General features: G+C 41.5%; 1 protein-coding gene across 7 annotated transcripts in view; it reads left to right on the top strand.

Annotated features, from left to right (window-relative positions):
* Positions 1-15,651, top strand: part of ntrk3a (neurotrophic tyrosine kinase, receptor, type 3a) — a 254,558-nt gene extending 238,907 nt beyond the window's left edge. For 4 of the 7 annotated variants that reach the window (XM_029757958.1, XM_029757961.1, XM_029757964.1 and 1 more), the window contains 3 exons: positions 5,104-5,109; positions 5,407-5,565; positions 13,262-15,651. In XM_029757958.1, the coding sequence (XP_029613818.1) occupies positions 5,104-5,109; positions 5,407-5,565; positions 13,262-13,447 (351 nt within the window). In that variant the 3' untranslated portion in view covers positions 13,448-15,651. The remainder of the gene's footprint in view (positions 1-5,103; positions 5,110-5,406; positions 5,566-13,261) is intronic. The other 3 variants (XM_029757959.1, XM_029757965.1, XM_029757966.1) reach the window with 1 other exon arrangement.
* Positions 15,652-15,994: the final 343 nt, after the last annotated feature.

Genomic DNA, 15,994 nt, shown 5'->3' on the forward strand with positions numbered 1-15,994 from the left:
TGTTATATCAAGCTATACTGTACATTCATAATAGACTCAATGATGTATTTTTGGTCACCGTCCAGTGTTTTTAGAGAACAGGTGGTGTTTTGACACAGTGGCTGTGGACGGTGGCCCTGCATTCACCTGCCTCATGATGATGTGTTTGTTGACCTTTACTGATACCTGCCCTGCCCTGAACTCTTTACCTTTACTAATGCACAAATGTACAAGGAGAAGTGATGCATGCTCAATATGTCTATTTGTGAAGATGTGCCACGTCTAGGGCAGAACCACTCGCTGTATTTTGTTTGTAGCAGAAGAGTATTTCTTTGACTTCTTCCCGGTGACCAGAATATAGAGCTCGTAGCCGAGATGAGAATGGAGTTGCTGAAGCTGTGCTGGCATTACAAAGGGATTATTACTGTGGCACAGGGGATTTTCACTAGATACAGACTGTAATTGCCATTGTGAAAAAGAAGTTACATTTGCAGTAAATGTCAAATAGTCCATTGAGTCTCATCCTACTTAATGTGTTCTGCAGGCTACTTTTCCTTAATGGTACCTTCGCAATAAGCAGCTCAGTAAAATGGGTGGCAGGTAGCTTACTGGTTAGAGCGTTGGGCCAGTAACTGAAATGTCGCTAGTTGGAATCCCCGAGCCGACAAGGTGAAAAATCTGTGGCTGTGCCTTGAGCAAGGCACTTAACTCTAATAGCTGGCCGTGACCCAACTCTCAGAGGGTGTATCAGGTGAAGTTGGGACATACAAAAATACACATTTATATTTCACACAGAAATTCATTTTTTGCACATCCCATCTCCCCCTGAGACACCCTCAGAGAGTGGGGTCATGTGGCTTTTCTCCTTTTAGATACTAAGGTAAGGTATAGAAAGAAAAGCCAGTGAGAGACTGATTCACCACCAGACTACTACCAGGATTGCTGGACTGCCCCCTGTTGGTCTAGCAGCGTCTTTGGGACTTTGCCATTTTGGACCTGGGCATCTCTGCCAGACCAGGCCTGCTGTATGGTCCACTGACAGAGCTGAGAGATTAGGAGGTTGTAACTGCATTGGACACATTCCCTGTTGTTGAGTGATTATAAATTGGGGCGGCTGCCAAGAACATATCTCCCTGACACTGCTGACATATTGACGTCCGCTCCTCTCCTTCAGGAAAAGCAAGAAAACTGCCCTCAAGGGATATGACACAGTAAGCAAGAGCACAGTCTGAGCTGGGTTTTTTCACAGGCAGCATATCTGACAGCCCCATCTGTATAATGAAAATGATGCCCGGGCTCCCCCAAACCAAATTAGCTGTTGGTTCTCAGTCTGCAGGCAGGCACACAGATCTGACATGGCACTGTGTTTGTGAGCTGAGAAGTATGACATGGCTTCATAGACCCTGTTGGAAACGATGCAACAAATAGCAAGGCTATGTGAATCTGAAAGGCAACGGGAAGTCAGGCAACCTTGACATGCACATGAATGTACATTGAGCATGGGTCATGCAGCAATTTGAGAGGCAGCGGACAATGATAGCATGATATTACGTCATAGAGGAATGCATTTTCATTCAGATCACTGTTTAACTAACTATGCTGGGTGTATAATTCCTTTACACTTCCTCAACAGCCACTGTTGGTCAGCTGCAATGTTAATCCAACAATCCAATGCCATTGTTCCAAATGAGGAAAGCTTCATGATTATGATTCATCTGCTCTTTAGAACGTAACGACATACAGTCAGGTCCATAATTATTGGCACCCTTGATAAAGATGAGCAGAAAATACTGTACAAAATAGTATCAAAGATCCACCACCATATTTTACTGTAGGTTTGAGGTACTTTTCTGCATATGCTTCAGTTTTTCGATGCCAAACCCACCACTGGTGTGTCTGGCCAACGAGCTCTATTTTCATGTCATCTGACCATAACGCCCCCTGGAATTTGATAAACGGTATTTGGATTGGAACCGGTGCTATGGTCAGACGTCATGAAAATAGAGCTATTTGGCCACACACACCAGTGGTGGGTTTGGCATCGAAAAACTGAAGCATATGCAGAAAAGTACTTACAGTAAAATATGGTGGGGGATCTTTGATGTTATGGGACTACTTTGCTTCCACTGGTCCTGTGGCCCTAGTTAAGGTCAACGCTATCATGAACTTCACCAAGTACCAGGACGTTTTAGCCAAAACCTGGTTGCCTATACCGGGAGGATGACACTTGGCGGCAAGTGGATATTCCAGCAAGACAATAACCACAAGCACACATCAAAATCCACAAAGAGATGCTTAATTGACCACAAAATAAACATTTTGCAATGGCCATCTCAGTCTCCGAACTATAAGTGCAGACGAAGGATATCAAGGATCTGGAAAGATTCTGTATGGAGGAATGGTCTAAGATCCATCCTAATGTATTTTCCAACTCATAAAACATAGGCTCAGTGTCATTATCCTCGCAAGGGTAGGGTGTTGGAATTCTGAAAACAGGGGTGCCAATAATTTTTACCCCTATCTGATAATTGTATTATTAGCTGTTAAACAACCTCTCATTCTCTGAGCAATTGTGTTAGTATGTAATAATACAATTGTCTTTTTTGTTGTTGCATGCAATATGTGTATAATTTATTTGAGTATTTTTTGCTCATCGTTATCAATGGTGCCAATAATTATGGACCAGACTGTACATAGAGGGACAGTGTTGAAAATGTATTAACAGTTGCTTCAATCAATGTATATGTTATCGTCAGTCTGATTATACAAATTAGCTATACTTTAATTTCTCTCTATATGCTAATTGTGCTATGCTTTTAAATTGTGTTGGTGTTTTTGTCATCACCCTGCCAGTTTTAATTCCGCTACAAGGGAAGACCACACTCTAATTTATATGCTTCCATGATCTGCCGTTCAACCCCAGACTGAATTGAGGGTGGTGCTTGCCAGAGAGAAGCCATTAAGATTGATTGAAATTCAATCAATTAATGTAATCTCCCAACACACAGACACACAAACACATAAACAAGTTAACAAATACATGACTCCGAAAACCAGATCTAGTCTCCCAAGACAGACAGAGCTTCCATAACGAACACAAATCTGTCTTGCAGATACGGGTAACTGCCAAAATAAAGGAAACACTAACATAAAGTGTCTTAATAGGGCGTTGGGCCACCATGAACCAGAACAGCTTCAATGCTCCTTGGCATAGAAACTACAAGTGTCTGGAACTCTATTGGAGGGATGCAACACCATTCTTCTACGGTGAAATTCCATAATTTTGTGGGGTTTTTTAATGGTGGTGGAAAACGCTGTCTCAAGCGCCGCTCCAGAATCTCCCATAAGTGTTCAATTTGGTTGAGATCTGGTGACTGAGACGACCATGGCATATGGTTTACATCATTTTTCTTTTCATGCTCATCAAACCATTCAGTGACCACTCGTGCCCTGTGGACGGGGCCGTTGGCATACTATGAGGGCATAGCCACTGTAGCCAAAATAATGGCCTGCCCAGCATTTTTATACATGACCCTAACCATGATGGGATGTTAATTGCCTAATTAACTCAGGAACCACACCTGTGTAGAAGCACCTGCTTCAATATACTTTGTATCCATCATTTACTCAAGTGTTTCCATTATTTTGGCAGTTACCTGTACAACCTATGAATCTTGCGAATATCATAGAACTGTGGTAAGTCTTCAAAACGGTATGTGAATTTGTATCATCCTCCTGTTCTACTGTTTTGGACACCAGCCTGCATTCTAGGGTGGTGTACCATGAAGTGCCAACAACATTGGTCTGGTGGAGAACAATCTGTCCACATGAAGTCAATAGTCAGGGGTCCAGCAGAATGGAAAGGGTGTCAGGTCATTGCAGCAGGGATACCAATTCACTTCTGAGTCCCTTGCAAATGTACTGTACTAGGAGAAGTCATAGGGACTTCCCATGATATTCTGACCTGTTCCCTGTCAAGTATTGATTATGAGGTAGGGCTGGGATTGAATCAGGAGATGGGATAGTAGGGTAGAGCTATGACAAAGGTGAGGATTCGAGGTAAGAACATTTAAGTTGATTTTACAGTGAATATTAGGGTTGTAGTGTGGATTGCATGATAGACAAATAGCCCTTTCCCTAATGGGCCAGAAATGCATTAAAACTGTTATACCCTTCTCTGCACAGTACACACACATTTGAAATCTGCATCCGCCTTATTTACAATAAGCTATGGGTTATTTATATGAATGAACATGAAAACATTTGATTTTTGAAACATCCTGCACTTTTTTTCTCTTTTCAGCTTGGAAGAAGATCACTAGAGTGTGGTAGTCGTTAGGGTTACATATTCACACAGGCTTTATGGGACCTGGTCCGGCAGACATTTTACCATAATCTCATTAATAAACCGTCATAAATCTTAAAAAAGGAGAGCAGGCGGACGAGGAGGAGGAGAAGGAGGAGGGGGAGAAGGAAGGGGTGAGTATGTTGAAGATGTTATAAAACGGAACAACTTATTATAATGTTCAGCGGGCCAAATTTAACAAAAAAAAGCAACAATACATAATTACCTGAAGGAAACTGATGCTACAATATACTGTTATTATCGATGGCAAACCGATCCTTTGTAGCTACAGTATAATTCATGTGGGAATGTAATGTAATATTAACTTCTTTTGTATTCACATGCTCCGTCAATACCTTGACCCACAGTGAGCTCAGTGCTAATGAGCTCTGTAATTAATATGCAGCTACCACTTAAGAGTTGAAAGTAACAATAATCAGACATCCGCTATTGAAACGTCACTCTTGTTCAACACTTCCACAGATAGGATTAACACAGTGCAATTTACATGAATAGGAAACCGATTTTGAAGCGATCCTGTTGAGTTAAAGAGGAGGGCGCAGATGATTAGTACCTCATTGTTTTACTCTTATAATATCTGGCAGTCAGACAGACAGTGGGAAGGGAAGGCTGAGGGGAAGACTTCATTTATGTTGCTGCATGGCTTGAAGCTGTCAAACCTCTTTAATGGATCCTTTTTCCTTCCCTCTCTTGGCTCCATCTTCTCTTCCTCCTCCCAGCTGAGCCTCATTGACTCTTCTTCATCTTCTGTGTTACAGGGCTGTGTAGGTTTCCCTTCTTCTCAAATATTTTATAAGAAAAATACAAGTTTAAAAAAAAAACTAGAAAAGACCATCTAGAAGTATTCGAAGTGTGTCTGCTGCATGCCTTTCGGTGAATATGTCGTTAAAAAAGTATTGTTTACAGTTTCTTTCACATGTACAATAGTTTTCTTTTTTTTCTTTTTCAGTTGTGATTTAACCTTCAAATCCCTTTGAGCCATTAGTCTAGGTCTATAATGTTGTGTGCTGACATCTGTTGTTCTCCCTCTCTCTCGCTCTCTCTCTCTCTCTCGCTTCCAGGTGGGGGGCCACACCATGCTGCCCATCCGTTGGATGCCCCCTGAGAGCATCATGTACAGGAAGTTTACTACAGAGAGCGACGTGTGGAGCTTTGGTGTGATCCTCTGGGAGATCTTCACCTACGGGAAGCAGCCATGGTTTCAACTGGCCAACAATGAGGTACTGTAACTGCATGGACAGAGGGGTTCAACTCACATTTCAGTGGTTTATATCGTAATCAAATGAAACTTTATTTGTCACATGCGCCGAATACAACATGTGTAGACATTACCGTTAAATGCTTACTTACAAGCTCTTAACCAACAGTGCAGTTCAAGAATGAGTTAAGAAAATGTTTACCAATTAAACTAAAGTAAAAAATAATGAAAAGTAACACAATCAAATAACAATAACAAGGCTATATACAGGGGGTACCGGTATGCAGTATGCCTGTATTTTGGGTTTAGGAATGTAATCCAATATGAAGGCTGTTGTCAGACCTCATGGGCCAAATGTAGAGATATTTCCTGTTCCGTTGGCCAAGCACACACATCTTCGTATTCTGCCATTTTTTCTGCAATACAGTGATGATAATAAGCAACATAACCACACAATGCAGTAATGTGCATTCAACAGTTGTTGCCTTGGCCAAGACTACCATCCAGTACAGTCTCTTACTAATCCCTAGAACGGTGCAGTGTGAGATAGGTTAATTGGCCTATTCTTAGAGTGGCCTTTGGGCTCAATATTGGACCAGAAGAGAAATCAATTAAGACGGAAATCAGGGATGGGCAACTGGCGTCCCACGGCTCCCCTTTTGAAGGCCCTCGGATCAATCCCCCCCTCAGCTTACTGTTGCGAGTTAGAATAGTAGAATACACATGGTGCAATTTCGAAATTTGGTTGTGCATCAGCAGTTCTTCTCTTGTTTTGTCAGTCACTTGGCAGGATTCCATTGACCCAGGTTTGTTCGACAAAAACAATGTGATAAAAAAAAAGAAAAAAGAAATTACGACGTGAAATGGAAACGGCAGCAATAGGAGACATTCTATGAAGATGGACAACATTTTTATCTGTTCGACATGGGTGGAATTTTATTTTTAACTTTCTTTATTGCGACAAATGAGGATGGAAACTGTTTTTCAAATAAATGATGATTGCTGAATACTTTTGAAGATACAAGGGACACGTGATGTCATCATAAGCTCCACTCCACATTTTGTTCTAAATGCCTTCGGCTTGCAATTTATAGAATTTTTTTTAATAATGTTTCTTTGCAGGACAACGATTGTGCTGACTTTCAAGAATGCCTGAATTGCGTCACATTTTTTTTCTGGTTGGCTAACAAGTTTCACCATCCAATTATTTCAGATCGACAGGAGTGTAATTTTCACCATGGCGACCACGGACCGTGGCGATACGTTGATCGGCACATGAGAATTATGAGAATACGGAATATATTAGTCAATTATTGCATTTTATTCACGCTGGCTTTCGTGGGGTCTCTGAAACATAAAATGGATAGGTGGGAGGGATACAGGCTGTCAACAATTTATTAATGCGCAATTTGCCTAAATGGTTAATGAAAACACTTCAAACAAGATTTTTATTTGGCACTAGGATTTTACAACATTTTTAGATGTGATTTTACAAAATGTTTAGATGTGATGTCATTATATCCAGCAGGTTTTTATCGACACAAGATGGTTAAATGGAAACACCCTTGCAGGCAATTGCCACATCTATTTTCTATGCAACGTTCTACATGTCAACAAAAAAACACTAGACAAGTTAATGGAAACATAACTACTGATAGTCACTCCATTAGCCCATGTCAGCAAAACATTTTTAGATTAGTAAATTAGTCTAGCGGCCAGCTATCTGAATTTAGTAATCATGGTCGAATTAGTCCGCCATTGATTTTGTTAGTCAGTCTCACTCAGACATCATATTAAAAACTGCAAACATTTCTTTCCACTCCATGGCAAAATGAGTAGAATTGCATGAAATTAGTTACAAAATTGCAAAATCGTCTCTCCGCCCCATGGCAACATATGTAGTATTGCTGCAAACTTGCTTTAAAACTGCAACGCTTTCTCTACGCCCCATGGCGAAATGAACTGAATGTCTCTCTACTGTCAAGAGTGAGGCCTTTAAAATGTGGTTATGGATGTGGGTAAGCAACTGCGGCCCCTCGTGATGAGTTCAGATTAAAGTTGCCTATCCCTGACTTAAGCAAAGATGACAAGAGAGCAGCACCTACATTATACTAGTGTGAGCTGAGCGTATTGAAATCAAATCATTCCCAGTCTCAACTCCCACTTACACACAAACACACACATGCCTTTCAGACACCATAAATCACACTCAAAGAATAAGGGGTAATAAGAGGTGAGCAGCCATTTTGTTGCAGGTCCTCTATATACAGTACATGGCAGTAATGATAATGTGCAGACATGTGCCACTGATCTTCCTCTCAAGCATAAAGACATCACACTGTAGACATTGACAGAAGCACTATACTAATATACTGTTCTGCAGCGACTTTGGTGAAATAGTGGGTTGCAATGCACAATGTAGACCACCAAACCTAAAAAGGCATGATAATTAAAATGTCAGAACAACACTGCTTGGGGTTCCAGCCAAACATCAGCATGTACAGTTTGACAGGGACATTGTTTAGCAAATTAATATATTTACGGCAGCTTTCAGCTTTTCTAACTTGTCTTATTACGTTGAGACCTGAAAAGCAGCATTATAAATCAATGCTGAGGCCAGCCATAGGTAGAGAAACAACAAGGTCTCCCACGCCAGAAGTCTTTTATAAATATGAATTATGTGGAGGTGCTGTGAATGTAAATGTAACAAGGTTGGGCTGCAGTCTGGGGGGCTGTGGTGACTCACTGACTGAACGCCTGTGGAAAGAGCTCTTAGCCTTCGGGCTACAGTTGTGCAGACAGCGTATCACGCTGATGACAACACAGCCTCTCACTGTTCCTAAAATAGACACAGACCGCACAACAAAGCTATCCAACTCAATTGTAATTGTTTAACCCTAGATTTAAGTAGTCTTATTTTTTGCTAAACAGGTTTCTGTATAATATGTAGCAGTAAACACACCTGCTATCTAATCACAATGAGCAGCAGAGTAAAATAACATGAAAACATAAACAACATAACATAAAACTCAAAGGTGTGCCTAACTAGCAATGCAATCCCGTTATCGTCCCTGACCGGTTTGTCACAGCGCAGAGTGGATTCATTGGTAATTATTGCTCATGACAGGTTACTTTGTCTTTGACTGTGGATGTGAACCTGAAGCTGTTCTCATACCCATTCAACAGAAAACACCAGATCAATAGGTTATCAATAATGTCCGATTTTCATTTAATTTTGAACATTCCATTCTCAGCAGGAGCAGCCCACTTCAGTGCATTAGAGCACAAAAACTATTCCTCTATCTCTCAGTATTGGCCACCATTAATTGGACATTTCATTGATGTAAAATAAAACCATACTATACCTGACAAGTACAGTATGTGTGGTTTAGGTACATTTTCCATCCATTGTCTTCCCTGTGGCTCAGTTGGTAGAGCATGGTGTTTGCAATGCCAGGGTTGTGAGTTTGATTCCCATGGGGGGCCAGTAGAAAAAAAAAAATGCATGAAATGAAATGTATGCATTCACTACTGTAAGTCGCTCTGGATAAGAGCGTCTGCTAAATGACTAAAATGTAAAATGTGATTGTACCCACCATTGACTATCCCATTGGTTTCCTGCATGTGGGCACAGCTGCAGGAACGACCCCATCCCCCCTCGAGCATCCCATCTTCATGCTTGTGCGACACTTTTGATATTCTGCATTTCCCCTGATTGTCTATGCGATTAAAATGTGGGTCAAAAGGGAAATAAAAGTATTGTCAGAGTTTTTTTGTTTCGGATATGACATTGTAGTATAATTAATATGCAATGTTTTAGCTTAAACATGATGGGTAATCTGTTGTGTTGGATAGCAGATGTAACAGATATACTAGCCACCCCACCGTTCACTTTATTAAAGCTGTGATAAAGCTGGCGTGCACACCATCCACTGCTTCCGAGTATATTACTCGCTAATGTTCAGTCTCTGGATAATAAAGAAGATGAGCTTAGGGCGAGGATCTCCTTCCAGAGAGACATCAGGGACTGTAACATACTCTGTTTCACAGAATCATAGCTCTCTTGGGATATACTGTCCACATCCGTACAGCCAGCTGGGTTCTCAGTACATCGCGCAGACAGGAATAAAGAACTCTCTGGGAAGAAGAAAGGAGGGGGTGTGTTTCATGATTAACTACTCATGGTGTGATTGTGATAACATACAGAAACTCAGGTCCTTTTATTCACCCGACCTAGAATACCTCACAATCAAATGCTGACTGTATTACCTCCCAAGAGAATTCTCTTCGGTTACAGTCACAGCTGTGTATATTCCCCCTCAAGCCGATACCACGACAGCCCTTTAAAGAACTTACCTGGACTTTATGCAAACTGGAAACCACAAATCCTGAGGCCGCATTTATTGTAGCTGGAGATTTTAACAAAGCAAATTTGAGGAAAATGCTACTGAAGTTCTACCAACACAGACTGTAGTACTCACTCTGGAAAAACATTGGACCACTGCTATTCAACTTTTTGAAATGCCTACAAGGCCCTCCCCCGCCCTTCCTTCGGCATATCTGATGACAACTCCATTTTGCTCCTCCCTTCCTAGAGGCAGAAACTCAAACAGGAAGTACCCGTGCTAAGGTTTATTCAACACTGGTATGACCAATAGGAATCCATGCTTCAAGATTGTTATGATCATCCTGGAAGCCTCTTAGAATAACATTGACGAATACACGGATATGGTGACTGAGTTCATCAGGAAGTGTATCGGAGATGTTATACCCACTGTGACTATTAAAACCTACCCAAATCAGAAAACGTGGATAGATGGCAGCATTCGTGCAAAACTGAAAGCGCGAACCACCGCATTTAACCATGGCAAGGTGACTGGGAATATGGCAGAATACAAACAGTGTAGTTATTCCCTCCGTAAGGCAATCAAACAGGCAAAAAGTCAGTACAGAGACAAAGTGGAGGCGCAATTCAACGGCCCAGACACGAGACGTATGTGGCAGGGTCCACAGACAATCACGGACTACAAAGGGAAAACCAGCCACGTTGTGGACACCGACATCTTGCTTCCGAACAAGCTAAATACCTTCACCCGCTTTGAGGATAACACAGTGCCACCGATGCGGCCCGCTATCAAGGACTATGAGGTGAGTAACACATTTAAGCGTGTAAACCCTCGCAAGGCTGCCGGCTCAGACGGCATCCCTAGCCACGTCCTCAGAGCATGTGCAGACCAGCTGGCTGGAGTATTTACGGACACGTTCAATCTCTCCCTATCCTAGTCTACTGTCCCCACATGCATCATGATGTCCACCATTGTTCCTGTACCCAAGAAAGCAAAGGTAACTGAACTAAATGATGATCCCCATAGAAATCAATTCTGTAATCATAAAGTGCTTTGAGAAGCTAGTTAAGGATCATATCCCGTCTACCTTACCTGACACTCTAGACTCACTTCAATTTGCTTACCGCCCCAATAGATCCACAGACGATGCAATCGCCATTGCACTGCACACTGCCCTATCCCATCTGGACAAGAGGAATACCTATGTAAGAATGCTGTTCATTGACTATAGCTCAACCTTCAACACCATAGTACCCTCCAAGCTCATCATTAAGCTTGGGGCCCTGGGTATACACCCGGCCCTGTGCAACTGGGTCCTGGACTTCCTGACGGGCCACCCCGTTGAGGATCAGCAACTCCACTTCACTGATCCTCAACACTGGGGCCCTAGAGGATGCTGCTGCCAACCGTTCCACCTGCGGTGTACTGAGGTGGGAGGAGGAAAGGAGCACAAAGAGACAGCAAAAATAGCTCAGGAGACATACAACCATGCCTGCCCCTGCCAACACAGACTGCATATGCCCCACCTCCAATAAAGTTTGTGGATCTCAGATTGGACTCTACAGTCACCAAATAATTCACCGTTAACTCAAAGTGGAAGTCATCATCAAATACGATGGACAACCATAAGCACTACGTAAGTAAAACTAGGCCTGATTACGAACAATGACAAGACAGTCTACAGGGAGGAGGTGAGGGCCCTGGGAGAGCGGTGGCAGGAAAATAACCTCTCACTCAACGTCAACAAAACAAAGGAGCTGATCGTAGACTTCAGAAAAATTCATTTGGCTTGGCCCCTAAAACCCTCACAAACTTTTACAGATGCACAATTGAGAGCATCCTGTTGGGCTGTGTCACCGCCTGGTACGGCAACTGCAGTGCTCTCCAGAGGGTGGTGCTCTCTGCCCAACGCATCACCGGAGGCAAACTACCTGCTCTCCAGGACACCTACAGCAACCCGATTTGGGAAGTTGATGATCCCGCCCCGTTTCACTCCATTCATCTTGCTTAGAGGTCTTCTTTATTAAGCCGTACGTCATCTTCATGCAATTTCGTTCCGCTACTGAATGAAGAGTAAAGGGTTTCAACACAATACAAGACAAGATGGAGAGACTAGTCTCATCAGAGGTCATTAAAAATAAATGTTATCTATTTATTCAAGACAGGAGAAACATAGTGTTTCAGTTGATAATAAAACATCCCTTATAGGAATGGATAATTGTTTACAAATTGCTAGCAATCCCATAAAGCCATCGTCGAAATCCACATTTTCATCTTGTTCTGTGGTTTGGTAACGTTTCGCAACAGAGCCTTCAACCACAAGGGGGCACTGCGATACCTCTTTGTTGTGAACGTCCCCCATTGAAATGAATGACAGCCGACGCAACGGACTCCTCAGATGTAATGTGAATGGGGCATTAGTGGTCCTCGTCTGTCTTTCAGTCCATATCCAACTGATGGTCTACTAATCTCCTAATGTGTAGCGTACCTTCTAGCAAGCTAGTTAAATCCATCCACAAAGAACTTGATATAATCACTTATTATACAGTGCACTCTGAAGAGGAAACAATGGTACGATGTAGCCTAACAACATCACCGTGAAACAGCACAGATGTGATATTGTTTTGTGCTATAGAAGCACTGGTCCTCTTACATTTTTATTCCAGCTGGCAAAAAAAAAAAGAATATTTGGAGGAAAATGGCTGTCTGCTCTGCCATTGTTCTCCTTCACACAAGGGCTCTATCTAATAGCAACCCTAGAAGGTTTGACTAAACAGTACATTCTTGTGCTAGGTTGCTATAAGATGGAAATTGGAAAATAATGGATCCACAATGTGGTGTATATATTTCATGTATTACTTAAATGGTGACCACAGCCCTTCTGTAAATACATTTCAATTGTGTTTCCACCCTGCTCCATTGTAATTCCATTTCCAATTTGGCTAACAGTGCAGCTTTAGGCTTTACCTGCCCCCCAGGAGGCCAATCGAATGTTCTGCAACCTTATTGTGACATGTATTGATAACAACCTATACAGCTCATACACTCCTAATTCCCACCATACCCCAGAGGGATCACATGTAAAATGATACATGTCCCGATTTACATCAGCAGGCAAGTCTGACAACACTGCATCTGTGTGTTTGTTTATGCGCACTGCATAACCTTTCACTTTTAAATATTCCTTATGACCTGGTCATTGTGCCCATGTAATTACAACAGTACACATATTGTGGTGCTATAGCCTGGGGGATGCTAATAAAGGTGATTAAGCAAAACATAATTCGGCCTGTAAATGTCTCGTGGTGCTCTTGGTAAACAGTATAATACTCTAAATTGGGTTGTGACCTCTTTCTCTCTCTCTCGCCCCAGGTCATCGAGTGTATTACGCAAGGACGGGTTTTGGAGAGGCCACGAGTTTGTCCCAAGGAGGTGTATGACATCATGTTGGGTTGCTGGCAGAGGGAGCCCCAGCAGAGGCTGATCATCAAGGATATCCAGAAAATCCTCTATGCCTTGGGCAAAGCCACGCCTGTCTACCTGGACATCCTGGGCTAGTGTACGTTGGGGTTTGTCTATCTGTCTGTTTTTCTGTCTGTCTCTACCCAACAGATGAACAAAACCCCAGGAATAACCCAAACAACGAGCACCTTATTGCTCCACTGTCAAACACCTACAAAATGGGGATGGACTTAAGTGCCTGCTACTCCTTTCGATACACTGGATAACAGTATTTAAAAAAGCACTTTTACATTTTGTTTACCTGCATTTAAAATTGTACAGTTACTGAATACTGTATGAAGAGGACATTATTTCTTTTTTTGGTAAAAACAGCCTACTTAAAGTATCACAAAAAAAAAATGCTAGAAAATGACTAAATTACAAAAAGTACACAAAAAAAAGCTGAAAACCCTGGAAAAATGGTTTGCTTTTGGTATCCTGACAGCTTGACAGAAGATCAAACTCCCAGGTGATTTTCTTTTTCATTTTATAAATATATATTATATATATTTTTTATTTATTTTTATTTTCAAAGTGTGGATATCTGCCATGTTTCTTGCTAAGGGTACTGTATGTCACCTGTTGGAGATGACCTCTTGTTATTGGCAAGTCAGACAATTGGCTGGGACTTTTTGAAGAAAGCCTTACTGCACTCCGATTGGCTGGATCTATTCTCTGACTCTGGATCCGACAAGGCGATTGGCTACTGAGAGGAAACAGCTTTTCATTGAGATGTGGAACTCATAGGAAAGACAGAGCCAACAATCAACACAGTCATCTTAATTTAAAATTGAATGTATATACTGTAAATTTCTATGTCACAAAAATATGTTAACTTATTTCATTTCCTATTTAGATTATTTTAGTTTCTTGGTGTGTTGTAATGGTGAGTGAATCCTATAGATATTTTGATAATCTTTCATTTGTGTTACTATTTTCTTCACCTGGTCAGTGTGTTGTTTCTGTTGCTTTTAATGAATTTAATCGACTTTATTTAGAGTCTTATCATTTGATTTGGATATTTGATTACAATGTGACCTTACGAGTCAGGATGTTAGGTTGAGACATGAACAGGAAGTAGACTGTCAGTAGCGTAATCATGATGTGAGCTTAGACAGACTGAGCAGGATGCATACAGTTACAGTATGAATTTATGATGATCTTACATAGCGCCCCACTTCCCCTCATTCCAGCTCACTGTTGTTCTTTCAGTGTAATCTAGGCTTAGATTTGCTCTCAGCCCCACATTCTGTATCACCATGTATCTCATGTACATCTAGCCAGAGCAAAGAGCTATAGCTATGATATAGCATTATAAGCTGTCACCGGCTGTGTTCTGAAAATTACATTCATATGGCATTGTATTATACTTCATCTTGTTTTCCAGGTTGTGGATAATGTTATTCTACTGCCTTCAGATAGTCATGACCCTGATGTTTCAATTTCTGCAGTTTATACAGGAAATGCGCTACTAGACACTATACATTCATATAATAGTAGTAACTGCCTCTCATTTTCCATTCTCTGTACACGTACATTCAAGTTAAAGCATTACTGTAATGCAGGCTTGAGAATGTTTTCTTCTCTCAATGTGCGCAAGATTTCTGCAAACGATCCTTTATCTTTCTCAGCTCTCCCAATGTTAAACAATAGCAAACATGGCAGACCACAGTGACGTGAATTATTCATTACGTATTAGTGATGGAGCACTCTGTAGCTATGGGGGCTGTTTGGAACATTACGCTGTGATGACAAACACTGGGGCTTTGGGAGAAAGTGCTCCTCTCTCACGCTCACTCTCTCTACCGCTCTCTCTCTCTCTCTCTCTCGCTCTCCTTCGCTCTCTCCTTCTCTCGCTCTCCTTCGCTCTCTCTCCTCTTGCTTACGCTGAGTAATGTAATCATTCAAGGTTGTGTTTAGTCTCAATAACACCCCAATGATAAATCCATAATTATTCAATGCTGAGCCAAACTGGCACCATGTTTTGCCTATCTGCATTTTTTTAACAAGGTGATATATTATTATGTGATCAATTTCATATTAACGTTTATGTACAGAATCATTTGCCTACTTCAACAAAAATGTATTTTAAAAGCTTCAATATGAATTATCTGGTCAAACTTACAAATACTGTACTTTTCTTTCAAATTAAAAGTTCCTTCACGTTAGAATGGCGAGATACTCAAAGTTTTCTCATCTTTTTTAGCAAGAAGTTGAAAAGTAGTTTTCCCATCTTCTACCTAATCACAACATCAAAAAAATACTCTTCACCTTAATCTCTGAATTCACATCGACAAAGTTTCCTAGGTGCATCTGGCTTGGAAGGGAAAGTGACAGGAACATTTGATCTGGTTTCCTATTTTATTCCTTGAGAGATCCAGTCATTCTCTCTGTATGAACGAGCAGGGATGGGGAGGATTTCAGAAGCTTTCAAAGACCGGTGTGTGACTCTGACATACTGTAGTTATGTATGATAAGATGCCTCTTCCTTTAATATTCCTGTCGTGTTTTGAGGCCTGCTGCTTCCTGCTGTCTGCATTCAATGACTTTCCAATTCACCCGGCTGGCTGTATGAGTCCTGAGCTCCCACACGAAGTCATGGAG

This window comes from Salmo trutta, chromosome 7 (assembly GCF_901001165.1).
Source record: "Salmo trutta chromosome 7, fSalTru1.1, whole genome shotgun sequence".
NCBI classification, from domain to species: domain Eukaryota; kingdom Metazoa; phylum Chordata; class Actinopteri; order Salmoniformes; family Salmonidae; genus Salmo; species Salmo trutta.